General features: G+C 54.5%; 1 protein-coding gene across 25 annotated transcripts in view; it reads left to right on the top strand.

Moving 5' to 3' along the window:
- The window catches only part of DYSF (dysferlin), a 229155-nt gene that overhangs the window by 142976 nt on the left and 59210 nt on the right, over positions 1 to 26969 (top strand). For 8 of the 25 annotated variants that reach the window (XM_040458576.1, XM_040458572.1, XM_040458570.1 and 5 more), the window contains 9 exons: positions 2398 to 2579; positions 5513 to 5653; positions 6453 to 6482; positions 8712 to 8741; positions 17231 to 17332; positions 17443 to 17604; positions 18663 to 18828; positions 19316 to 19392; positions 26029 to 26091. In XM_040458576.1, the coding sequence (XP_040314510.1) occupies positions 2398 to 2579; positions 5513 to 5653; positions 6453 to 6482; positions 8712 to 8741; positions 17231 to 17332; positions 17443 to 17604; positions 18663 to 18828; positions 19316 to 19392; positions 26029 to 26091 (953 nt within the window). Of the gene's footprint in view, positions 1 to 2397; positions 2580 to 5512; positions 5654 to 6452; positions 6483 to 8711; positions 8742 to 14624; positions 14667 to 17230; positions 17333 to 17442; positions 17605 to 18662; positions 18829 to 19315; positions 19393 to 26028; positions 26092 to 26969 lie in introns of all 25 variants that reach the window. The other 17 variants (XM_040458578.1, XM_040458574.1, XM_040458569.1 and 14 more) reach the window with 4 other exon arrangements.

Raw genomic sequence — 26969 nt, 5'->3', positions numbered from 1 at the left:
GCTCATTGCTTGCGCTGCTGGGGCTGCTGGAAGGAGTCGGCCTGCTGGGGGGGGGGGGGGGGGGGCAGCGTGGGGGGTGCTGGCAACACCAACACAGCGTGCACAGCCGCTACAATGTGCAATTGTGATCTTTGTGTAAACGCGGTCGGTCTGGGGCCCTCGCGCTTATAAAAATAAAGCGTTGGGAAGCACGGGGGGTGGGAACAAAAGGGGCTTTTTCGCCGGCTCTCTAATATGGTTTTATTTATCAGAACGCGCCCTCTTTCCCTTACTGGAACCAGGGAGAGGTTCTCTGCCGAGCTTGGAACTGATGGTATCACAGCCAGACGGTTTCATTAAATGCACAGACGCCGCTGGGCCCTGCCAGGGGCAGGAGGGGAAGTGCTTGGGGCCCACCCTGCCAGGGCCGGTGCACGGAAGGGGGAGCCCCATGCCAGGGAGGCTTCCACCAGGAAGCGGTGGCAGGATGGGTGGGCATGTCTCCTCTGTCCCTTCCCCTGTCAAGGGCCTTGCATTGCCCTCTTCTACCCACAGGATCAAGTTCAAAACCAGTTTCCTTCGGGAAGCCCTCCAGGCTTGACTGCACTGTGATTTTGTGCTTAAAGTCTGGTTCCGTGTAGGTGGCTCCCTCCTGTTAGCCCAACCCAGCATTATTCAGCCAATGAGTGCCCATGGTTTCTGCCTCCTAAGTTGGATCTCCCCCACCCTTAAAACTAGACAATCGGCCAACAGCCAGAATCTTGGATCCTACTCTCCTCATCTCTTGATGGGAGCCCTCCCACTCTCCATCCCAGTCTTTCACCTCTTCTACGGTCACTCTCTGTCACCTCCTGCACAATGGCCATAGTATGCCACTTGGACTCCTTATGGCCAAGGAACCTATCCTGCTTCCCTTCCCTTTGTGAGGAAGTGCTTTCTCCCCATCTCAGCCCCAGCATTATAGCTGGACCTCCCAGCACCGGACCTCTAGTGCTGAGGGTCTCTTGAGGTCACATGGGGGTTAGAGCACCGCTGGGGCTAAACTGTGAGGCTCAGAGGATGCAGGATGCTGCAGGCTGGAGCAGGTGCCAAGGGTATAAGGCATGTGTGAGAGCGTTTGGGCTCAGCCCTCCCAGACATCTAGCATCCAACTGCCAGCTTCCTGCATCTCCAGACTTTCCTGTGCAAATGCCTGGTACTCTGGGTCTTACAAAATGGCAGCAAACTGGACCCTGCACCAAGTCTGACATCCTAATTGGAGAAGTTGGAGGAGCCCCGCCTCTGGGCCCTCTGCCCCTGTCCCAAATTACATGCATTCAGTTCCGTAGGACTTTCTCCTTCACTGGTTTCCAAAGTGTGGCCCTGGAAGACCACATCAGTACTCCTGGGAACTTGTTAGAAATGCAAATTCTCAGGCCCCACCCCAGACCTGAGGAATACGTCTCTGGGGGTGGGGCCCAGCAGTCTGGGGAAGCCTTCCGGGTAATTCTGCTGTATGCTCACATTTTAGAGCCACTGCCGTAGGATCTTCTCTAGTAACACCAACTTCCCTTTGGAAGCAGGCAGGGGGAATTGCCAGCACACGGGCCCCCAGCCAGCATGCCTGGGGCTGGAAGACTGCAAAATAGTCTGGGGCAGCAGGGAGCTGCAGGGATCTCAGGGCTCCTCTGAACCCCACCTACTGCTAAACAGCTTATGAGCCCATGTGCTTCCCTCTGGTGTCCTTGCCCGTCTAAGCATCACTATCACCCATGCTCACAGAGACCTCATAACTGATGTCCCTGCTCCCTCCAGGCTGTGTGGCCGCCAGAGGGGGCTTGCTGAAATGCAGGCCTAGGCACCCCGGTCTGATGGCACCGACATCTCTGGTCTGCTCTCCCTTTCTTGAGGAAGATAGGCCCTTCTCTCACACTGTCTCACACATGCCCCCGCACCTTATATGCACTCTTCAAAGTGCTGACCAGGATTGTGGTTTTATGGTTGCTTGCATGGATTATGTTTTTGCTTCAATTGTATGTATTCTCAGCCCCTAGCACCTAGTTCCTGGCCTGGCATGTAGAAGCCATTCAATAAATGCTTGCTGGATGAAGGAATGAATGCATCATCTGGGCACTTGCTTCCTCTAGCTGGGCCTGGCCTCCGGCAGCCAGCTCAGGGAGGAGTCCAGTAGGGGAGTTCTTTGGATCTCTGGCCTGCTCTCCTGGACCTTGTCTCTATTTCCCCATTGTGGCCCACCAGCTGGCCTTACAGAGACCTAGGTGAGGGGCCCTGGGGAAGTGGGCTCCCACCTGCAGGTTTTTGCTGCAGCACGGCGGCCATGACTCTGCTCCAGCTTTGTGGTCCGCGTGACTCCTGAGCGGGCGACTCTCACGGTCTCTGCTGTGTCCTGCCTCCCTTCCCTGTGCCCGGCCCACACAGATCCCTACGCCATCGTCTCCTTCCTGCACCAGAGCCAGAAGACCGTGGTGGCGAAGAACACTCTGAACCCCACCTGGGACCAGACACTCATCTTCTATGAGATTGAGATCTTTGGTGAGCCAGCCAGCATCGCCGAGCAACCGCCCAGCATTGTGGTGGAGCTGTATGACCATGACACCTACGTGAGTCGGCTTGCCTTCCTCCCTCGTCCCCTCACTGCCCACGCCCTGCAGGAGTCAGGGGGAGACACCACTGTGAGGGCTACCCAGCCAGGTGGCCTCTTCCCTGACCCCACAGCCTACAGGGCAGTTAAAACTATTCTAGAGTAATTAAAATTGGATTGCTCACACATGTGCTGTGCCGGTGGCAGACACAGGGGATGGAACTGGAAAGGGTGTTTGGCTGGGGGTCAGGCTTTCTCTGCCTCTAACCTGCTTGTAAGATCCCAGGTCAGTTCCTTGTCCCCATCTGAGAGCTGCATTGACTCCACAAACGTTTATCAGGCATTGTGTGCTAGGCTGAGTGGCTCTGCACTTGGGGTTCCCAGTCTAGGTGGGAGCCGAGAATCACCCACAGAGCAGGGAATCCTCCAGTAGCACAGGCAGGGCCCTCCAGAGCTGTCCAACAGAACCTCCTGCGATGCTGGGAATGCTCTACGGCTGTTCGTTCAGAATGCGAGCCCCTCGACGCCCATGGTGATCGAGCAGTGAAAGTGACTAGTGCAACTGAGAAACTGAATTTTAACTTTCAGTTTTAATTAATTAAGCTTCAAATTTAAATAGCCACAGGTACTGGGCAGTGCAGCTCTAGAAGGTTCCCGGGAGGGAGAGGCAGCCCTGCGCTGGAATGTGAGGGAAGGCCGTGGGGCAGACCTAGGCCCTGAAGGAAATGTGATTGGGGTGTTGGGGCAAGGCACAGGGGCATTGCAGCATGGTGTGGGGCAGGGGGAGACTGAGGAGAGCAGAGGGCAGGCTGGGAGGAAGGAGAAAGGAGTATGAGGCCAGGGTAGGCAGGGAGTGACGGGGCCGAGCAACATTTTAAAAAAAAGAGAAAAGGGAGAGACTGGGCTGGCTCACAGCGTGCGTAGCAGAGAGGTCCGGCCTGGGTTGGTGGGGTGGCCGCGGATAAAAGGGGAGGGGAAGGGTTCGGAAGATGTTTCCAGAAAGAGTTGCCATGGCTGGATGTCAGATGCTCTGGGAGGGTGTGGTCAGCAGGGGGTGGGGCAAGGTGATGCTGTTTAAGGTGTCCCACCAGGTGGAGGGGGCCCACTTGCAGTGGGCAACTCGGGCCTGGGCTGGGGAAGCCCACCTGCGAGCACTTCCCTTGGCTCAGGGAGGGGAATGAGCAATTGGAGGAAGAGTCTGTTTGGGACTGTTTGGGAAAGAGCACAGGGCCTGGCACCTTTGGGGCAGGGAGAGGAGGGAGGGAGGAGGACCGGGATGTGCTGGGCGGGGGGACTAGGCAGAGGAGCAGGTGCAAGTGCTAGAGCAGGGCCGGCCAGGAGGCCGGCAGCACACAGACACTTTCTTCCAATAGCATCCCACCTCCTCTTTTACAATGTTACTCTGACCCTGCCTCTCCCCTGCAGGCCAGTGCCTGGGAGGGATCTCACCGGGGGAGAAGAGCCATGGCTTCTGGGTGTGGGGCTCCAGGGTCCTGGGGGAGAGCAGAGGCTGTGTGCATTGTTAACATAGTCAAATAACTCCGTACCTGTTGGTGAATACCCATTGCCTCGAGCTCCTGCTGGCCTGGCTGCCCCGGATCCCCTCCCCACAACCTCTCCATGACCCAGCAACTAAAGGGGCAACACCAGGGCCAGAGGGGCCTCCAGGACCACTCCCAGCATTTGGCTGCTGTTCATGCTGAGAGGTTGGTGCTGGGCTATCACCTGCTGTGTGGGCGTCCATGCAGGAGCTGGTGGCCACTCTGGTATGGCTCTTCGGGACGTCCCCAGCAGTGGTGTGACTGTAGGCAGTGGCTTCCAATTCTACTCTGGGTCTTTCCAGATGAGGGCCTTGGGCAAGGCACTAGGGCTTGTGAAAGCTGCCACACCATCTTGCCAAGACCCAGGTCCTGCCACTGTCCCCTTGGGGAAGCTGATCACAAGGCCAGAATCACAGGCCAGTGAGGTCACAGAGGACCACGCCAGAGGGCCAAGCTCGGGCAGGGCTGTGGGTGACGGCTTAGAAGGGCAGAGGGCAGTACGGCCAGGGGAGATGGCCCATGTGAAGGCCAGGGGCTGAGAGGGCAGCAGAGGCCAGCAGACTGGAGTGGGGGATGTGCAGAGAGAACGAGGCAGGGCAGCAGAGGCCAGCAGACTCCATGAGGAGCCTTCCATGCCGAGAGGAGATGTGGGCTCTATTCTCTAGGGAGTGGGAGCCATGGAAGGTGCCTGAGCAGAGGGATGATAAGATGAAAACATCATTTTATTTTATTTTTTATATTTATTTATTTATTTTTTTTAACGTTTATTTATTTTTGGGACAGAGAGAGACAGAGCATGAACGGGGGAGGGGCAGAGAGAGAGGGAGACACAGAATCGGAAACAGGCTCCAGGCTCTGAGCCATCAGCCCAGAGCCCGACGTGGGGCTCGAACTCACGGACTGCGAGATCGTGACCTGGCTGAAGTCGGACGCTCAACCGACTGCGCCACCCAGGCGCCCCAAGAAAACATCATTTTAATAAGACTCATTTAACTTGATGAGTGATCACAGTTTCCCCAGCTGGAAATGGGGAATTTAAAGGAGAGGCAAAAGCCCTTGGAAATGTCGAATCCCTACTCTGCTGAGGGCATTGGAGAAATGCTAGTGCCACCCTGGTCTCTAATGGGCTCAGAGCTTGATTAAATGAAATCAAGGTGAAGGCTAGTTAGACAGAGGGATATTCGACCGTGATGGGAATTCAAATCTAGCAACAGTGGCAGGAGGCCACTTGCATGCTGTCCCCACATCTTTTAAGGGGGGCAGAGCTCACCATTCTGCACCAGGGGGCTGCCCTGACTCCTGAGTCCCTTTCTAGTTCAGGAGGCCAGATGTAGGTCTGGTGATTGCTCTGAGGCCACCCAGAGCCCCGGACTGGGAGATGCTGACTCTTCTTTCTCCATGCCGGGTCTAGGGTGCCGACGAGTTCATGGGACGCTGCATCTGTCAGCCAAGTCTGGAACGGATGCCCCGGCTGGCCTGGTTCCCGTTGATTAGGGGCAGCCAGCCAGCGGGTGAGCTGCTGGCCTCTTTTGAGCTCATCCAGAGAGAGAAGGTGAGGCTGGTTCATGCCTGGATCCAGGAGGCCCAGGCAGGGAGTACCTAGTGGGGGAATGTTGGGGGGCACAGGGAGAGGATGCCCCCGTGGAGGAGAGGGGGCTGCAATACATCCTTCTTCCCTGACCAGGGGCCTGAACTCAGTGGGGAACACCCAACAGCCACCTGCTGTCAGGCCACCTGCTGAGGATGGGTTTTGCCCATCTTTTCTAAACCCCAAAGCATGACATGATCTAACTATTGGGGAGAATGTTGGAACCTGGACTGTGTTCGAACACAGTTGGATATATTTTTCCCTGGGTCATAAGTCGATGTGGTTTCTGGGAGTAGGACCTCTGTGATCTGGTTTGGGGAAGCTTAATTGTGATGGGGGCATCTCCATGGAAGGGTCCGGGCAGGACTTCTGTTCTAGTGCTGCCTCGTCCAGGGCCTCGCTGTGTGACCCAGGGCCGGCCACTTCCCTGCTGTGAAATAGGGCATTTGGTTTAGAGCCATATCTCTAAACTTGCTCTGACTGCAATGTGAACCTCCCTGTGTCAGCCAGAGAGAAATCGGGCTACTCTGGGTGAGGCGTCTGGCTTCCCCGTGCAGTCGCCCATCCCTTCCAGCTTCCTCTGAGGAGTCCCTAGTCCTCCAAATAAGTCTGCAAACCCCTGCGCTGCCTTATCACTGACCTATTCCACGAGTGTCATTTTGCAGTTGGAAATGTGTCTGCCTGGCCAGGGCAGAAAGGAGGGGGTGATGGGGCCTTGGGTGAAAGGCACCTGACTAAAAGCTCTCTTTTTTCTGCACCCTAGCCGGCCATCCACCATATTCCTGGTTTTGAGGTAAGTCTTGCTTTTACCCTTTCTTCTTCTTCTTCTTTTTTATTTTATTTTTTAATTTTTTTTTTGAATGTTTATTTTTGAGAGAGAGAGAGTGAGCATGAGCAGGAGAGGGGCAGAGAGAGAGGGAGACAGAATCCAGAGCAGGCTCCAGGCTCCAACTGTCAGCACAGAGCCCAACGCGGGGCTTGAACCCACAGAACGCGAGATCATGACCTGAGCCGAAATCGGATGCTTAACCGACTGAGCCACCCAGATGCCCCTTACCTTTTCTTCTTTAACTGACTGCCAGCCTCCTGGTTTGCAGTCCCTGCTGGGTCAGGAAGTGCTATCAGGCATACACGATTACGGTCCTGCCTTCAAGCAGGGGAAGGCCCTGGTGGGACCACAGGGGCAAGGTGGGCAGGGGGTGGGGTCCCTGCCCAGCTCTGGCCTTTCTTGCCCTTCTTCCCTGAGAAGTCCAAGAATCACAGACTCTCTGAATGAAATGACCTCACGGTCATCCAGCCCAGTGGCTCTCAGCAGTAGGCATATTAGGATCCCTTGGGCAGCTTTAGATACGGTGCCTGGGTGGCCCAGTCAGTTAAGCATCCGACTTTGGCTCAGGTCATGATCTCACGGTTTGTGAGTTTGAGCCCTGCATCGAGCCCTGCATCAGGCGGTGCACTGACATTGGCATACAACCTGCTTCAGATCCTTTGTCTCCCTCCTTCTCTGCCCGCCACCACTTGAGCACGTGCTCTCTCTCTCAAAAATAAACATCTTCATTAGTAGAGTGTTGAGTATCCCTGTCTATCACATGGGAGACCAGGGTTCGATTTCCTGATGGGGAAGCAAAACCCACTTCTGGGGGGTGTGGGCGGCTCAGTTGGTTGAGCATCTGACTCCTGATTTCAGCTTGTGTCACGATCTAGCAGTTCCTGGGTTTAAATCCTGCGTCAGGCTCTGTGCTGACAGCACGGAGCCTGCTTGGGATTCTCTCTCCCTCTCTCCCTCTGCCCCTCCCCCACTCGTGCTCATTCTGTCTCTCAAAATAAATAAACATTAAACAAACAAACAAAAAAAGAATCCCTTGGGCAGCTTTAGAAATCAGCAATGCTCAGGCTGCACCCCAGACCAAACAGAATACAATCTCTTGGGGGAGTGGCCCAGGCACCGGTATCCTTCCATGCTGTCCAGGGGATTTTAATGTGCAGCCAGGGCTGAAAACTGTCGGCTCAGCCCAGTGGTGTTCACCGCAGTCTCACCAGGCATAATGTAAGAAATGCCGATTCTTGGGTCCCACTTCAAACCTACTAAAGGGAACCCTGAGGGTGCAGCGCAGGAACCTGTGTGTGAATAAGCCCCCAAGGGATTCCGACGCACGCTTGAGTTCCTGAAGCTGTGATTTAGACTCTTCCCCAACTCCTCATTTCCACCATGATGCAGTTTTCCTCCCTCTGCTAGTGGTGGCGAGTTCATTCCTGCTCCCCCTTCTTCTTCTGGGGGTCGTGGTAGAAAATGCAGACCCTTTACTGGTACCCCTGCTTATGCGATTCAGGAAGTACTATTCTCCGCCAGGCTCAGCTGCGGCTTTGAGAAGCAGGCTCCGTTTGGATGCCTCTCTGCTTATGAGGTAGCCTGTGCGATTTGCAGACAGTTCTTACCCTGCAGGCTGTCCTTTGCCCCCTGCCCCCAACTCTACCCTCTGCTTCTGCCCCCCACCCCTCTAGTCTTTTTCCTTCTCCCTCTCCTGTCCAGCCCAAGCTCCCGCCCTCAGGCCTGCCAGTCCCTGGGGATCTGGGCTGTTTCTTCTTGCCTCTCCAAGTCCGCATGCTCCAGTAGAAACAGCAGCTCCAGGGTGTCCAGCCTGTCTGCTTCCTGGGGCTGCTGCACAGGGTCTGGGACCCTTCCCACCATCTGTTATTTTCCTTTCTCCTGTCCCTTCTAGAGATGCCTGAGCTGGAGGTTTATGCTTTGGCCTCTCGCACCAGTCTCTGCATCGACACCCATCACCCCTTCTTTCTCAGGGACCATGTGGAGGGCATGGCTGGAAGCATATCACCCTTACCCTTGATGGGAAGTGGGTTCTGTTGGCTTCTCTTAGGATGACATCTGGTTTGAGGATCTCTGCCCCAGGCTAGTGCTCCTCATCACTAATGGTAAACTTTTACCCTCCCTCCTCTCTCCCCCCCCCTCCCCCCCCGCCCCCACCAATCTTCTGGATGCGGACTATCCCATGGTGTGGCCCAGGTGCAGGATACATCAGGAATCCTGGAAGAGGTGAGCTGAACCCTCACAGCTATGGCCTGTAGCTGGGAGTAGGTGGGCAGGGACAGAGGGAAGGAGAAGGACTGCCCCTGGACAAGTACCCCAGAGCCTTCTGGGTTCCTGGTGCCCCAGTGGGCATCTGCCATTCAGAGATCTGACTGGGTTTTCTTTCCCCACACTGTGGATCCACAGCTGCGTGGGTTGTGTCCTGGTATGATTTTGGCCCCAGGAGGCTTGCTGCCCTGTTGGAGGCTGGATTCACCCAGACCTCCTGGCAGAAATACAGAGTCTCATCTGGCTGAGTACCAGATGGCGTGTTTTCAAGAGTAAAATGTTCATAAGGGGCCAGAGTCGTCAAGGAAGCCTTTCTGGTGAAGGTAGCATTAGCCAGACATTGTTGCAGGAAGACAGGAAACGTGCCTTTGGCCCAAGGGGCCAAGCACCAGTTTAGGACCTGGCTGCTTTAGGGGCTGGTGGGGTTGGGGATTCCTAGGTTCTGGAAGAAGATGGAGGTTTGCCTCCAGAGGAAGCAAGGCTCTATCCTTTGCCATGAGGGATGAGGAGCACGTTCCCTTACAGCCTCCTACACATCTGTGAGCGGGTCCTAGGGGTGAGTAGGGGCAGAGGCCTGGGCAGGAAGACAGGAAGGAGAGCCCTGGTCAGACGGACTGGGTAAAGGGCAGCCACTTCCTGCCATCAGGGAATCCCCAGGCTGGGAGCGGACACCATTTGACATTTTCAGTGCAATTTGGACTTGAAGTGCAGGGTCAGGATGTGGGATCCGCAGGCCCCGCGCCCCTTACCTCACTTCCTTTTGCTCCCAGACCGAGGTGGGGTCCGCCAAGTGAGCTGGCCGTAATTAGGCCTGACAGGCAGCCTCCTGCTTCTGGCTGCAGTTGCGAAAGACTGCCGATTTGGAAAGGGGAGCAGAGTCCTGTCCAGGGAAGCAGCACGGAGCCCTTTCTCTTGATTGAGAGCACTTTGTGGCCAAAACCCACAGCCTGCTCTGAAGAAGACCCAGCCCAGGGATGAGTTATTAAAAAAAAGTTAAAGTCCTTAATAACTGGATTTGTAATATGTAACAGTGAAGGCTCAGATTCCGAGAGCAGGGATCTGGCTGTGGTCTCACTGTCAGGAAGCAAATCAAAATTTGCCGCTTTTGGGCCAGACCCCGAAGAGAGCCAAGTGTCCTGATGCAGAGCCAGCCAGGCCACAGACTGAGGCGGGGTGTGGGTCAGCAGCAGGGCCAGAGGAGAGCAAATCTTGGGGGTCTGCTCGGCACAGGACTGGGCTGAGTCGGCAGGTTCAAAGGGTCTGAGGCCCAGTAGGATGACTGGAGTATCAGCTGGTCCAGGGAACAATTCCTGAAGATGATCTCGTGGATCCCCTCATTCTCAGGGGCCCCTACCCCAACCTGGGGGCTCCATAGCTCAGCCACTTTGCCTGCACTTATAGGCTAAGCCTCATGCCAAGGTCTTGGGTCCTATTTAGTTTTAAGCATCCCCAGGGATGGGGTAGCCAGGTGAGTTCGGCTGCTGCTGCTGTCCTACAGGAAGCCTGACGCTTTAGCAGGCTTTTCGTCTTTGCTGTGGCCGAGCTTCTGCCTGTATCCCCCTATTCAGCACCCTCCAGGCTCCCGGCCTGATCCCTGTGAAGACTGTTCCTGCTTTCCGGGAGGGTTGTGAAAAGGCCCGCTGGCAGCTTAGATTCTGGGCCACTGGCCACGGGAGCCCTCGAAAGCTTTTGTGACTCTGAAGGATGGTTTAAGGATGGCCTTTCTGGTGGGGAGTGCCTCTGGCCAGTGCATCCCATGCCTGTGTGGGAGTGTCTGGGAACGACATGTGTCCGTGCTATGCCGATGGCTCCCAGAGCAGATGGAGGACAGTGGGGATGGCTTCCTGGAGGAGGTGATGCTGAGCTAGCATCAGAAGCAAGGATTGGCAGAAGGGGTTGGGGAAGGGGGCTAGGTGGCGGTGTCTTGAACTGGGGGCCTGGCCCTGCCTGGGGCCGGTTTGTTGGCTGACATGATTTCCCCTCCCCCAGGCTTTATGCCCATCTGGAGCAGCCCTCTCTGGGGGGCTCTGGTGGGGAAGTGGGTCTCTTGTCTTGTGTCTTTGAGGCTGTGGTGATGTCTGGGAGACCTGGGTCCTTGCAGAGAGCTTGGGTGAGGGGAGGACTTCCTTCCCCAGCTCCCCCGTCTCTCTGCCAGAGTAGAGTAAGAATCCTCCCTCTTCCTGAGCCTTGCCCACTTTCCCCTCTTCCTGCTCTCCCTTCCTGTTTCCCTCTTCCTCTGTTTGCGCCTTGGCCTCTGGCTCCCTGTCTCCCTCCTTCTCCCCACCTCTTCTGAGCCCTCTGTCTCGTTTCTTTTCCTTTTCGTCTGGAGAACAAAGGCGGTCCGTGCTGCCAAGGGGAATGAGTTCAAAGAAACTGCAATTTTAGATTTCCTGAGAACTGGAGAGCGTGCACATGCACGTGTGAGTGTGTACGAGTGTGTACACGCGCAAGAATACACACGTGCACGCACGGGCAGCAGAAGAGGTGGCGGTTTCCTTAGCAACCAGGGGCCCCAAGGATGTGTAGCATGTGCAGAGAGAGAGAGAGAGATCCCACCTGGGGTGAGCTGGGGCTTGCAGACTTGACCATTGAAGGGGGCGTGGTTCAGAACGCTTGGTTCTGCTTCTTCTGTCCTGCTCTGGGGCAGGGGATGCCCTGGGAGAAGGGACTGCATGCTCCGTGGATGTTTTCACTGAAGGCTCAGGGGGCCAACCAGATGTCACTGTATCCCCTTCCAAATCCCGGGTATGGCTTTTGATCTGAGATGTATATGAGGTACTCTCCCGCACCCCCAAATCCACTAGAAGGAAAATTTTGGTGTTGTGCAATCAGGAAAATAAACCCAGTGGTCCCCATCCCCCTTTCCCTCCCCCAAGGCCTTAATTTAAAACACTGTTTTTCCTGGGAAGTGTAATTAGAGCAACATGTTGTTCCTAACGAGCTGGGTGGGGCAGGCAGACAATGGAGCCCTCCCAGCATGCCTGACTGCCCCCGCCTGGGGCTCCCCTCCCCGAGGAACCGGGATCTGAATGTCCAGAGGGTCCTCTGACTGTACCCTGCTGGGTCAGGTGGGGGGGCGGTCTATGGGCTACTGGTAACAGGACAACCTAGGTGGCTGGGGGAGCTCAACCCCTCCCTCAACCCCGCCCTGGAAATGAATGTCTGTCTAGTGTGGTGGCCCTAGGACCTGGGAGAGGAAGTCCCCCTCATGCCTTGTCCTCAGCTCTCTGTCCTGAGCTGGGCTGCTGGACAGATAGACTGAAGGGGGCTTAAGGGTAGATTTTGCTCTGATGGGGGAGTGAGCCTCACCTATCCTTGGGTCCTTGTCCTCTTGATCTGAGGCAGCTCGGTAAACACCCTCCCTGCACACCCATCCGTGGGGCAGTCCTGGGGCTGCCCTGCATTCAGGGTGGGTGGGGAGGGTAAGCAAGGAAGGGACTGGTCAGATGTGGCTTCGTCTAATTAGGCTTTGAATGCCTGCCCTTGGGGTCTGTGGTCCTCAGAGTCCCTGTCTCACCTAGGACAGTGAATTAGGATGTCCTGGTAACACTTTAAGTCTACATCTATCCCTGCCTGGCAGTGCTGATATGCTTCCCCACATGTGGTAAGGATCACTGAAGCCCAGCCACATTGAGAATCACTTTCCTGGAAGGAGGTGTCGAACCCCTCAAGTCAGCCGGACCAGGAGAAGGTTGGGAAACGTAGGCTCAGGAGTTGACCGTCTGGCCAGGGCCATAGGACTCTCTCACAGTGAGGTGTCAGAGACCAGCCAGGGCCTTGGGAAACCGGGCCACACTGTCACTTAGAGGTAAAAGAAGTCAGAGAGTAGGGTGGTAAGAAGTTTCCGGAGTGGTTGGGAGATTTTCTGGAGGACGGAGAACTTGAACGAGGCCCTGAAAGATGTGTTAGATTCAGGAAGGTGGGTGGTATGGGAAGCCGTTCAGAGGGAGCCACACGCAGGCACTGGGGAGGGGGTTGGTGAGGACCCATGAAGCAGGCTGGTGCAGATAGGAGTGCTGGGAAGGAGGGGAGAGTGTGCCAGAGTCCTTTCTTTATCCAACCACCCACCCACCCATTTGCCCCTCTGCCCGCCCTCCCTCCTCTCAATTACCCATTCATAGTCCTGCAGTTATGGGATGGAGATTTCAGCTGTGGTCCCTGTGTGTAGAATTGCTGGTTTAACACAGAGATGGCACAGGGTGGTGGTCTTTCAATGGGAGTGAGTCACGTTGCTGTGGAAGCTTACCTTGAGCTCAAGACACCAGGGAAGATTTAAATGGAGATCTGAAGTCTGAGTAGGATGTAGCCACATGAAGTGGGCAGAAGAGCATTTCAGACAGAGGGACCAGCAACTCCAAGCCTCAAAGGTAAAGAGAGCGTGCTGCCTCCTGCAACCTGCTAGTGTTCAGAAGGGCCGGGTTGAGCATGTACGGGGAAGTGTCTCATCACTGTCCGGGACCCTGGAAGGGAAGGTTATCTAGTGGGAGGCAAGACCAAGGAAGTCAGAAGGAACTAGAAGATGAGGGTCTTGGAGGCCATGCCGAGGAGTATGGGCTTCATCCTGAGTGGCTGGGGAATATTGGACGGGTTCTAAACAGAATGCCGTTCTTAGAAAGTTCCCGCTGGCTGCAGAGTACAGCATGCATTGGCTCTTGGAAGGGATTTGCAAAAACCAGATGCAAGGAGACCACTTAGGGGGATGCTAGTGAATCCAGGCAAGAGAGGGTGAGGGTGCAAACCAAGGGAAGGAGACGGGTGGATGAGTATGCGAGAAGTTTGGGAGACAGAATCCCCAAGGCCCCAGGCGGTCAATTGGGCACCGTGATGTGGGGGAAGACAGCCAAGGTGGCATGGGGCTTTTTGGTTGGTTGTCAAAGTGGATGGTGGGACTGGTTTCTGAGAGAGCAGGTTTTGAGGGGAAAGTTAGAGAATCCAGTTTGTGACCAGTTCAGCATTAGGGGCCAGTAGGGTGCACAGGTGAACTGAGCTCTAAGAGGTTGGGGATATGGGTCCTGGGCTTAGGGGAGATGCCCGGGGGCAGAAAGCCCAGGAGAGGGCTGGGCACAGGAGACTCAGCCAGCAGAGGGTGAGGGTGGAGAAGGTGAAGGGGCAGTGTAAAGGCACCAGAGGGATGGCTTCAGGAAGAAGGCTGAGGTCAGCTGGCAGGATGCTGCTGAGGGAGTGGGAAGGACAGGAGCCTGCCAGTGGCCTTTTGGGCTGAGCTACAAGCAGGTTGTTGTTGACTTTGGACAGAGAAGTTTCCAAGGCAGGGGTGCAGGGGGCAGAGCTGAGTGCACTGGGCAGAGGACCTCGTGGAATCGAACTTGAGAGGGAGTGGTTGGAGGCAGAACTTTCCAGAGAGAGAGAGGAGAGGGAGGGAGGCTGCCTGAAGATGCAGAGAGCTACTGGGGCTGGATCTGGGAGACCATCTTTAAATGGGGAAGGGAAGGATCCAGCAGATAGTGTGAAGAATTGTGGGGGACAGGATGGGACAGGGTCGGGGAACAAGAGAGCCTTTAGGTGTAGATGTACAGGGATAACTCCACAGGGCAGGGATGGGCAGTGAAGTGTGCACAGTGCGGAGGGGGCAGAAGACCGTGGTGGCGGCATGCAGGCCGGGCGGGGGGTGGAGGATGGGCTGCAGAGGCAGGGATCCTGGTGACAAATGGGAGGGAGCAAAGATGTCCCTGGACCCCCGGGGACAGTGAGGTGGACGGGGATAGCATTGGGATGAGAACGGTGGCCTCACGCCATGCCGAAGGAGCTGCCCGCGGACACACCTCTAACCACTGTCTCTGCTTGTTTCTCCCTCCTGCTTCCGCCGGGCCTGGCGCTCCACAGCTGTGTGCACCTGCCTTCTTCCTCCAGGGCCTCCTCCAAACGGTACTGGAGCCTAGCCTCCTGGAGGTTCTTGTTTCCTGTCCTCCTCGTAAACAGGTTCCTGAAAATGGGGATCCTGGTCTCAGCCTGTAGAGAGGAGCATCACCACAGAGCTCAACAGAGCCGGGAGGAAAGAGGGCATATGGAAATGAAGGATAAACAGGAATCGGAGGGACACTGCCCAGAGTTTGGGGGCCTGGAGAGGAATGCTCTGGGCGGGGAAATATATTAATGAGTTTTCCTGGTGATTCAGGAGAATGTTACAAGCACGTGAGAAAGGTTTGCTCTTTCTGCCTCCCTGATCCCTTCTTTTTCCTCCTTTTGTCCTTGGGTTTTTACCCCTGGGCGCCCCCCTCCCACACTGGAGTGGGCATCAGCCTTCAGCAGGCCACGAACAGACCATGAGCGGGCCTTCAGGAAAAACCCTTCTTTTAAAGGGCCCTGCCTCCAGGGTGAAGCACACATCACCCCTCCTCCCGACAGCATTCGTCTCTCAGCCAGTCTACAAATGTAGGTGCTTCCTACGTCACGCCACCTGCACTGAAGGTTTGGAGCAAGACTGTGAATTCCTTCACTTTATGCCCCATGACATAGGGATACATAGGAAGCCAGTGTCGTTCTGAGAGATGCTTCTGGTGGCTTGGTTCTCCTCGAGTCACCCTGGGAGATCGAGAGCACTAATGGTAAACACAATGGTACCGACCACAATAATGTAATCCTTACAGGCACTGCAGTTTACTAAGCAGCTCCTGGGTGCCAGACACTTTATGTTTGTTCTCTTATTGAATTGTTGGAGCAAGCTCGTAAGGGTATTGTTATCCCAGATCTTCATATGAGAGTAATGAGTCACAGACGTTGAGTAATTTGCCCAAGGTCAAACAGCTAGAAAGCAGCAGGGCTGGAACCAGAACTGAGGTCTGTCTGATTCTAGAAATGAACTTCTTACTGCTGCAGGTCAGGGAAGTGTAGTGTCATCAGTGTGTCACCAGGCAAGAGTGACAGCTGGGGTTGGTTGTGGCAGGAGGAAGCCAATGTGTTTCAGTGCTCCAGCTGCTCCCACCATCTACGTTAGGGCATTTGTACGTGGATGCACCATCCTTTGAGAAGGAGCCCAAAGCAAGAGTCTTAGCGGATTAATCTAGTGATTCTATTGTTTGTTAAATGAGATTACACAAGGCAAGCTCTAAAGTATCCGGCATAGTCCTTTTATTTATGGTTAACATCTCCTGAGTGTCAAGGCCTTCTTGTATGGACGTGTAGGTTGTGCACTGCACAAGGGCACTGGGTCTAAAGAGAGACAGTTTCCAGGGCAGATATCATGTATTTGTATTCATTATAACAATTTTCCAGTAGGTGGCAGTAAAGTGTCTTGTTCTAATAAACCGGGAAAATACGACGATTTTCTGACATGGAAGTAAAGAGTCTTAAGAAAGGGACATCTTTCTTTAATTGTCACAAAGGTGCCACGTGGGCTAGTAGACCTGTTGAGGGTTCGCCTGAACCCATTCTTCTAAGGGTTGTGTTAACTTCTTCAGGCCTCACACTAATCTTTAGAGGTTGGCAACTTTAATAGCCATTTTATAGATGAAAAAATTGAGCCACAGAGAGAGATGAAATAACTTAGCTAGCTCGGTAGTTGGTGGAGTAGAACCTGTGTTCCTAACCATTGTGAGACTTGGTAGTTGTTTAATCCACAGCGGTATATGCGTGCCTGCCTGGCCCCAGCTGCTTCCTCGTGTATTTCTTCGTGATCACTGAGGATTCTTGCCCAAGTCTCTCTGGCAAACCCTTAATAGGCAGAGTTGACACATGCTGTTTTCATCTATGGTCTATAGTGGTGAAGGAGCCTCCCCAGCAGTTCCCTTCAGTGCCTGTGGATGATGGCCACTTCTGTCCCCTTCTCCTGTTTGTGAATTGTCTTTCTGGCTCACAGAGCAAGTGTTCTGTCCTGATGGTGGCTGGAGGCGAGAGGTGGGGGTGTGGAGCTGGCAGGTGTCTGGAGGGTGTGGTGTGGGGGATGGAGACAGAGATGGGACACCAGGGTGGATGGTATGTCGGGAGGGTCTGAGCCTGGAGGCAAGACAACCAGGCTAGCAGGAGGATACGTGGTCCTCTCTGGGATTAAGAGGGGCTGGCGTGGACGTGACGTGCCAGGATGAAAGTGGGCAGTGTGTGTGTGTGTGTGTGTGTGTGTGTGTGCATGCATGTGTGCGTGTGTGCATGCATGGTAGTGTGTGTCAGGGATGGGGAGACCCTGAGCAGCTCACTGATGCATCAGAGCCTGCGTTATGGAGGAGGGGTGGCCTGGGGTTCATTTGAAACAAGGTCACCTGAATCCGGGGCCAGGCTGCTCAAATTGTGATCCTGGAGAATATGGTGTTTGGCAAAAACTGACTCAGTGTTCTCATTTTTGCCTGCCCGTTGGCCTACTTGTGTGCCTTTGCGTCTCTGTTTCTGTCTGTCCGTGCATGTCCTTCTTTCGGCCCCGACTGTCCTTCCCTTTTTTTATCTCTCTGCCCTGGCCTTCCTCCCACTGTTGTCTCTGTTCTACCTGCCGTCCCCTGCAGTCGGAGGACACGGACCTGCCGTACCCACCGCCTCAGAGGGAGGCCAACATCTACATGGTTCCCCAGAACATCAAGCCAGTGCTCCAGCGTACCGCCATAGAGGTGAACCTGGCTCTGGGGCGGGGGGTGGGGAGGCGGCCTGGCCCTTTCCCTTCCTGCCCCCAGCCTCTCCTGGGCCTTTTCCAGCTGCTCCCCTTGCTCTGTGTCCCCAGATCCTGGCATGGGGCCTGCGGAACATGAAGAGTTACCAGCTGGCCAGTATCTCCTCTCCCAGCCTTGTGGTGGAGTGTGGAGGCCAGACCGTGCAGTCCTGTGTCATCAAGAACCTTCGGAAGAACCCCAACTTTGACATCTGTACCCTCTTCATGGAAGTGGTAAGCCTGGCCTCCCTATTATCTCCTTCCTGAGTCCCGATGCCTAGACTTTTCCTCAGGGCCCTGGGCAGCTCGGGTGTCTGCTCTGACTCCCTGTGGGATCCTGGGTAGGTCATGGCATCTTTCCCACCTCATTCGTCTGTGAAAATGGGGAAGCAGAGCTCACACTCTCCTCACTGGAAGAGTGGAAGCCTCTGAGCAGCACAGATGGGGTCAGCTCGCTCCTTCCTGCCCAGATCCCGAGTGCACAGAGGGACCCACTGTTCCCTTTCAGGGCAGGTCTCAGCCCGCTGGAGCTCCCCCCAGGGGCCTGCCAGGACTGACCTTCCATGGTTCCTCCAAACCCTCCCTGACTGGGTCCTCCCCCAGCCGTGCTGTGGGCTCACCCCCATGGCCCTCAGGCCCCCAGTCCTCTGCAGCTCCCCGGGCTGCCTGGGCCTAGTGGCCGGAGTAAGGCAAGCCTGAGGAAAGGAAAATGGTTTACAAGATGAAAGCACTGTAGAAATTCCAGGCCCAGTGGCTGTCAACAGGAGCCTCCTCTTGGCTGAGCCAAAGCCGCCACCGAAGGAGAGCATATAAATTATTTCAAGTTGTGTTCAAAGTGCTTTTGGGGCTGGGGTTGGGAGGGGGAAGAATCTGGGTCTGTAAGCCAACTCTTGAGTATCCACTTGGGGGGGACTGTCTGCAAGAAATGTTGAGTCCTGGGCCAACTTCTCCCCTCTTCCCCTCCCCAGCCAGTGAAGGTTCAGGGAAAGTAGACTTGTTGTAACTTTGGGCTGAGCTAGATGTGTTTGGAAGGTAAGGCTGTGGGGGAAAGTCAGCCTCTGCGTACAGCATTCGGGAGGCAGACAGAAAAGGTGTGTGGCTTCTGGTCCCCTGGCCAGCTCCTGGGCTTGGCCAACCACCACTTTGGATTTATGGCTGTTGGGGGTTATGAGTGGGTTTATGGTCATTCTCTGCTCTTTGAGCTTGTCCTGTGAAGGAGAGCCCCCCTCCTCCGAAACCTCCCAGAGGTGGGTTCAGGCCATTGTCCAGCGCTTCCCTCCTGCTCTGCCCAGATGCTGCCCAGGGAGGAGCTCTACTGTCCCCCCATCGTGATCAAGGTCATTGATAACCGCCAGTTTGGCCGCCGGCCTGTGGTGGGCCAGTGTACCGTCCGCTCCCTGGAGAGCTTCATGTGTGACCAGTACTCTGAAGAGAGTCCGTCCCCGCAGGGCGGCCCAGGTAGGGGTGAGGCTGTTGATGGAGAGGGCAGGGCAGAGGGGCTGGGGCAGGTGGGGCTTCCCAGGTGAGATGTGTCCCGAGGCCCTCCTCTTAGCAGGATGTGAGTGAGAAGTCATTTCTGCTCAGCTGACCAGAAGGGTGGACATCTTGCTTTCCTCGGGGCATCTCCTAGGTCTGGGCTACTGAGAGACCAGGGCTGCAAAGGGAGGAGGTAGGGGAAGAGTTGAGGGAGAGAGAAAGGCATGGATTCCATGGGATGATGAGGGAGAGAGAGAACTGGGAAGACAGAGAATGTGAGGGAAGGTGGGAGAGACAGAGACAAGAGAGGGAAGAATTGGGTGGGAGGAGGAGAAAGACACAGATTGAGAAGTGTGGAAGACTGAGGGCCTTTTGGCTCAGTATCCTGGCTGAGTCTTGTGGCTGGAGAGGGGCGAGCCCCCTGAGAGAGCCAGCCCCTTCCGGGCCTGGACACTGATCTTCCCTACAGATGACGTGAGTTTACTCAGTCCTGGGGAAGACGTGCTCATTGACATTGATGATAAGGAGCCCCTCATCCCCATCCAGGTAAGATGAGAACTGGGCCCCCTGGGAGAGATGCTAGCTCCATTGGCCTTGGCTGCCCTTCCCCCTCCCTTCCTTATCACATAGCCTCTATCGGACATCTCTCTCCCTGGTGGCTAGACACTGTATAGGTGGAGGAACCCAGATGCGAACTTTTCATTCTGGTCAGGAGTGGGGTGGAGGGGTTGGGGAAGTCTGTGTGTGTGATCTCCTGGGTAAGACCCAATCATTTTCCACAAAGCATGAAAAAAAAATGGTCCCTCTCCCTAGAGGGCTGTGTTGAGGGCTCTCCCTGCAGATTACTCAGGAAATCATGGTGGGGGCAGCAAATAAGAGAGAAGGAAGACAGGGGAGGGAGTGACCAGGCAGTTTTAGGGGTGCTCCAGCCCCATTGTCTTACCTCAGCCACAACCCTCCTTATGGGTAGATTCATCTATGGGCTCATGCTTGGTGGCACCTTGGAGGCAGCTGAAGAAGAGGGGTCTGTGTTCAAGCCAATAGTCCCTCTTGCTCCATCCCCCTCCTCCCAACTCTAGGAAAAGAGAGAGAAAGGGGCAGGAGGGGAATCTTATTCCAAGGGAATCCAACCCTGTGGGCAGGTAAGAGGCATCCTTTTGCCAGGTACTCAGCAACTTAGGGGCCAGCTGGTGACCCAGACTCCAGTGCCAAACAGAATGGCAGGAGGTCTGTGGCATCTCTTACTGAGCAAGAGGCCTTCTCCCCACCTTGGGCCCTGGGCTGCTCTAGTTCCTGTAGGGCCAAGGTCACCCAGTCCTTCCCACAGTGGAGATGAAGAAAGGCCTCACCGTGAGCACCAGCCTTGACCTGCATCTGTTCCAGGTTGTCACCCCTCTCCTGGCTTTGCATGATGCTGGTCACTCCCCTGGCATCTGGGGCTGGCTTCCCAGAGCTTCCCAGCTGCCCAGAGGCAGAGCCTCCAGCCTGTGTGGACAGTACTTGTGTCCTCGGGCTCTTGGCCTGTTTATTCACCCAGAGATGGCATCCCTTTTTGGGATGGTCTCATTTCTTTAAACCACCAAACAAATACTGGCCTTGGGAGCAAGAGAACACACTGGGTGGGGTGCTAAGGTGGGCTCAGGATCCTCCAAGCTGCCCTGTCACGGGTCTTCCCTCTGACACGCGGGGCTGATTTCTGCTTCTTTTTCACTCGCGCACCTTTTACCTTTGCCACTTCCACGGGAACATCTCTGCTGTGAGCCTGGGACTAGCTGCTGCTGAGCTGAGACGAGGTCTTGCTCTATGGTTTCTCTGATGCTAAGAATCCTCACCGGTACCGTGATCTCTGTTTCTCCCACCTCTGTGACTCTCTAGGGTTCTTCCTACCATCCTCTCCACCGGGGATACCTTCTGTTCTTCTCCTGGTCATCCTTTAAGACTCAGCTTAGGTGTGGTCACTTCCTTCCAGGATTCATCCCTGGCTCCCTCCCCACCGCCTCTGCCTGCAAGTCTTGTCTGCATCTTGGTCCCTGCCTTTTCTTTAGGTCCTGATTGTCTCTGCAAGTGTCAGCACCTTCCCCAGACCAGGTTCAGGACAGTCACTGGGGCGCATTTCTTGTGTGACATCAATGCCCAGCACAGGACTGGCTTAAAGGAGGTGTTCCGTGAAGGCTACCTGGATGGGTGGATGTGTGGGTGGATGGATGGATGGATGGCCTGCCTACTCTCTGAATGGGTCTAAGAAGGAGCTTCCCTAGACTGGGAAAACCCAAGTGGAAATTTTGGATGGCCCTATCCAAGATTCAACTACGTTTAATACTAGTGCCTTCTGGCCTGGGTGGGTGTTTGTAGCTGAATTAGGCAGATAATTAGCCCCAAACTCCAGGCTACCCAATCCTGGCTCCTGTTTTCCGCCCCCTCAGTGGGCTGTCTGAGTCTGTGCAGGGAAGTGCAGGGCTTGCCCAGCAGGATTTCCGTTCTGTGTGTGCTGCCCTCAAAATGTCTACAGACTCAGATGGGGAGGGACTATTTTGAGTCCTGCTGGCTACAAGCACAGCCAGAGGCAGACGGTGAGGAGGCCCAGTCTGGACGTCCTCCCGGCGTTGACACGAGTGAACTGGGGCTGGGGTCTGAGCCAGTGCAGGGTCTGCGCTCTTTGTGGGAGCACGTGGCCACTCTGGCTAGAGCTGCTGGCCAGGCGAAGGGTGGGAAGCTGGAATCTGGGCTCCTGGAGGCGTGTCCACACGAGGAGGGCCTGGGCTGTCAGGGCCTCAGAGGTGGGCCGGGAGAAGGAAGAAGTGAGACCTGCTTGCTTTGATGGAGGAGGCATGGACCTTGCCCTCATTGAGCTCCCTGTCTGGTTGAGAAGACATTGTCCTACTCTCAAGGAACCTTGAGGCCAGCAGGGAGACCAGTCCTGGTCTCCAGGAAGCCCGGGTCTGATGGTGTCTGATGGGGGACTTGGGGAAAACCAATTTTGTATTGTGGTTTTCTCTGAGATCCATTGATCATATTTGGTTGATCAGGAAATCTTTTGCTCCCTCCGTCCTTCCTGCATACCCCTTGGCAGTTGAGAGGACAAGGCATGCTGAGGCATATCCAGGAGGCAATGGATACGAGTTCCAAATGGTGTGCCAGATAATTCTGGCTGGGCTCACATCCCTTCTCCCCTTCCCCAGATGAGTAGAAGTCTCTGCCCTCTGGGGGCTGGAGGGACAAGAAGTCTGGCAGAATTTGGATTTTTCCTGGTTCCTCTTTGTCCAACCCATATTTCTCAGCAGACTGTTTCGTGCTCATGGTGACATGGTCCCCACTGCGGAGCTCACTAGGTCCTGACTTTGGACCCAGCTGAGGCCTCCTCCCCAGTTTCAAATCCGCTCTTGTGAGATCCGGCTTCTGTCTTGGTCCCTTCCATCCCCTTCCTTAGTTGTACATGATGAGCCTGCTTACCATCATCGGCTCATTTCCTGGTATGAGTCTGCCACACATTAGAAATGTCATCTCACACTCGTTCTGATGTTGTCATTGGGCTGAAGCTCACGGCGGAGAGTTTTTCAGGGTTCTAGAAATGTTTGGTTTCTGTCAGGAGTGGCCAATTCTAGAGATGGTCCAAAATGTATACATAAGCAGGTCTGTCCACTCGGCCTCGTAGGGCTCCTAGGTCAGCACCCATCTCGGGGTGAGGAGGGTCCCATGTGAGCACGTGCCTGGCCTCTTGAGCTCCTCTCTGGTGATCCAGGCGAGGAGGAGATAGGCTCCTGTGAATTAGTTCCATGGTTTATTCTTGGTTTGTGTGCCTATCCTTTGTGTAGGTTTTAGATCCATAGCCTGGGGATGGGGTAGTGCGTGTGCATGTGTGTGTGGTGTGTACACATGAGTGTGTGTGAGAGGTGGGGAAGGCTGGGAGCAGCTGTGTGTGCAAGCTCCTGAGAGTGTGTCTAGACTCAGGAGTGGTTTTGCAGGAATCATGGCCCTGACTTTTAACATTCTGAGGGCAGGGCTGGGTATATCCTCAAAGAGGGGGCACAGAGGTTATTTCATTCCATTTAGTGCTCTGCTTTTATATATCGGGGCAGTTGGGTGGCTCAGTCGGTTAAGCCTCCGACTTTGGCTCAGGTCATGATCTCACGGTTTGTGAGTTCGAGCCCCACGTCGGGCTCTGTGCTGACAGCTCAGAGCCTGGAGCCTGCTTCCGATTCTGTCTCCGGCACTCTCTGCCACTCCCCCACTCGCACTCTGTCTCTCAAAAATAAAATGTTAAAAAAAAATTAAAAAGGATCTCTTAATTTTCTCTGGTTACAAATACATGTTAATTACATAAAATTTGGAAAATATAGGATAATTATGAGCAAACAGGCATCATCTCCAACCAAGGCACAGTCTGAATGAACAGCTACCAACATATCCTTCCCATCCTTTCCTTTCCCCCTGGGCTTCTCTTTTTGTCTCTGATTCTGAATCAGATCCCATTTCTCTCCTGAAAACAAAATTGGGGTCTCTGTTTGCTAAACTGCTTTTTCATGAAGATGGTTCTTGGGGTTCTGATTAAGAAGAGGGGGTGAGAAAGGCTGTGCGGGACACACCCAGAGCTCCCCCCCATCACCTACAGAGGGTCTTGAAGCTCAGAGTAGAGGTGGTGCCCCTGCCTACCCCACACATCACCCACCTTGCAGGCACTGAGATGCCCCTGGAGTCGCCCGGTCAGGGGTGACTCTTGCCCATCATTCTGAGAGCCCACCCTGGGTAGGGGGGCTCCTCTGTGTCTCCAGAGAAGGAGAATTTCTGGGCGTGGGTATGGGGACTACGCGCAGGTTGAAGAGGCATAAAGAAAGAACACCTTGAAACTTTCACACTAGTTGGGAGAGATGAGACGTGTGTAGCTGGTCTCCAGTGAGATGCTTTATCAGCAAGGGACGAAGATTGTGGACTCTCTTGGCCCTGTGGGTCGGCATGGGCTAAGTGATCAGGAAAGCTTCTGGGGAGGGGGTGGCCAGATGAGACAAAGACTGTGAAGGCTGGTGGAGTTAGAACAGCAGAGGGGAGAGGAGTGGGAGCAGAGGCTTGGCAGTGGGACAGCATGTGTGTGAGTGTGTGTGTGTGTGTGTGTGTGTGTGTGTGTGTGTGTGTGTGAGGTGGGCAGGTATTGGAGGCTGGTGTGGAGAAGGCATCAGAAGGTTTGAAGACCTGCTCCCCATGCTGTGGGGTGGGGTGCTGAGGCTGGCCGCTCCCTGGCTTCCTAGCTTGGGCTCATTTTGAGCCTGCCGCTCCAGTTATAGTCTCTGGGATGCTGTGAAGGTGGCAACGTGCTCCCAGAACTGGAGCGGCAAATTATGCCCACGTCCCAAAGGAGAACGTGTAATTTCGGAAGCTGGACCAGATCTTTGGAGCACTATGTTTAGCTTTATTTTTTCTCCCTCTTGCTCTGGTGAACTGCCGGTTTCCCTCTCACCTTTCTAAAAACAAACTGTATTAAAAATAACAATAAGGCTTCTGTGAGGCTCAGGATGAGAGCAGGAGGGGCAGAGGCGGCCGGGGTGGGGGGGGGCGGGTTGTGTGGAGTTCATCCAGTCTATGCCAGGGGTCACACCGCATCCACCAACATGTGGCCAGCACCCCAGCACCATCCAGCGGCCTGGCCTGGTGCCCACCGGCCATTCTGCCCTCCTGCCTGTGCTTCTGGCTCTGAACAGCCATGAGACTAGTTTAGGGGAGGCTAGGGTCCCCCTCGGTGATGCCTTCTTCACAAAGCAGGGACGGGTCTGTGGTTCCAAGACTCCCCTCCAGGTCTCAGCTGTCTTCATCCTGTCCTTCCTGCGCCCTTTCTGACCCCCAGGTGAATGTGTCTCCCAGGCTTTTTCTGCCAAGGAGGGGAGGGCTGCCTGGAGCTCAGCCTCCTGTGGCGTCTCTCAGAGCCCCCTATTCAGGGCTCAAAGGCAGAGAGGGCTTAACCGTGGGTGTCTGCGTCCCTGCTGGTCTCCTGAGCCCCTCAACCTTATTTGCCCAGTGCCCAGTGCCTGCCTTCCAAAGCTGAGCCATTTGCTTTCTTGAATGTGCTGTATTTTATTCATTTATCCCTTTGCACTTGAAAAAAAAAAGTTTATTTATTTATTTTGAGATAGATAGATAGAGAGAGCTAGTGCAAGTGGGGATAGGGCAGAGAGAGAGGTAAGGAGAGAATCCCAAGCAGGCTCTGCGTTGTCAGTGCAGAGTCCAATGCAGGGCTCGAACTCATGAACTGAGAGATCATGACCTAAGCCGGAATCAAGAGTCAGATGCTTAACCAACTGAGCCACCCAGGCGCCCCTGCTCCTTTGCACTTGTTATCCTCTCTGCCTGAAAAGCATCTCCTATCTTTGTCTACCTAGACTAATACTCATCCACCCAGAACCCCATCACCTTCTCTGGGACCATTGTAGTGGTCACTTGTCTCCAGTCCTGACCCCTGAGGCCCTCTGGGCCCTGTAACCCACGGATTCACACAATAAAGTATTGAGTCACAGTACCAGAAGATTCCAGACAAGGATCCAAAGCCAGAAGAGGATGCAGAAAGTTCTCTTTAATATAGCAATGGCATGTTGGACTATAAGACTCATAAAGCCCCCCCTTATATAGGCTTCGGGGAAGCCGTATGATGCCCTGGTTCTTGTCCTTGAATAGAAAAGACTCAGAAACAGGTACTAGCTTAGGAACCATGCCCAAGCAGGGGTTGGTGTAGTTCAGCTGTTAGAAGAAACCACCAGGGATGATGGGGAGCTTGGAGCACGTATGAGATGGGGAAGTTTGAAAGGCAGGGAAGGCATTGAGTCAGTGGTGCCAAGGGTAGTGAGAATGCGGGCAAGAGACAGGCATTGGCTGAGCCCCTTCCGAGTGCCTCACCTGTGCTGGGTGTGTGCGGCTTGCATCTCCTCCATACTCGTTGCTGCCCTATGAGCTGGGCTTTGTGCCCATTCTCTGGATGGAGATGCCGACTCAGAGAGGTCAGGGGGCTTGACCAGGGTCATGCAGCTGATAAAGCAATGGGGCCAGGATTTGGACCCAGTCTTATCCAACTCCAAAACACATGTTTCTTCCACAACTTTTGCAGCCTCCCTGGATGGAGAGCTCTACGTCCTTGGGGGCTGTCCAGTCTTCCCTGAAGTGGTTTCTCTAACCCTGTTGCTAACCAGAGTGTTTAATTTGTAGCTTGCAGATGGTCTGTCGGGCTCTGCCCCCACTAACATGGCATCCTCTCCATCCAGTCCTCATGTATGTATTGTTTACCTATTTGTGGGCTCTTTGATTTCCCTGGGGGGCTGGGGGCAGGGGTAGGGAGTTAAGGAAGGGAACAGAGGAAGGAGAGTGGGAAGGGAAGAAAGGAAGTACATTTGACCCTTGCACAATGTGGGGGTTAGGGACACCAGCCCCCACACAGTAGAAAATTCGGTAACTTTTAACCCCTCAAAAACCTGAACTAATAGCCTACTGTTGACCAGAAGCCTTACTGATAACATAAATAGTCATAACATAACATATTTTGTATGTTAAATGTATTATATACTGTATATTATTGTACATATATCTTACAATAAACTAAGGTAGAGAAAAGAAAATGATGTTAGAAAAATCATAAGGGAGAGAAAATACATTTACAGTACTGTATGTACTGTATTCACTGAAAAAAATCTGTGTGTTGGTGGACCCATATAGTTCAAGCCCATGTTGGTCAAGTGTCGACTGTATTTCCTGAGACCCAGCAGAAAACAGTTACCTGCCCTGTGTAGTGGTGGAAGGTGGGGGGCAAGCTCAGGGAAGGTTCTCAGAAACAGACATCCCTGAGTTATCTCTTAGTGCATCTTGGGATTTACCTTAATCCTGTTTACCTGCATGAGGGCTAGAGGGTTGGTTGGGATCACAAGGGCCAGTGGAAACAGGGAAGTCTCTAAATTAGATCCTGACCGCCGGAAAACAGGACACGAGAAGCTTCTGTGGGCAATGGCAGGTTGATTTTCTCTGCCCCTCCCAGAGGCATGAAAGTGTGACTGAGGAACCCTGGTTGTCTTGAGCAGATTCTAAGAAGTATGCTGGGGCCCACAGTCTACAGCTGGGCTGATTTCCTTGGTGTCATCTTGGGGGGTCATGGGTCC

The sequence above is a fragment of the Herpailurus yagouaroundi genome, unplaced genomic scaffold (genome assembly GCF_014898765.1).
Source record: "Herpailurus yagouaroundi ecotype Mexico unplaced genomic scaffold, PumYag 221, whole genome shotgun sequence".
In the NCBI taxonomy this organism is placed as follows: Eukaryota; Metazoa; Chordata; class Mammalia; order Carnivora; family Felidae; genus Herpailurus; species Herpailurus yagouaroundi.
Note: the sequence above shows the minus strand (reverse complement) of the source record. Positions and strands in the feature narration are given on the sequence as shown.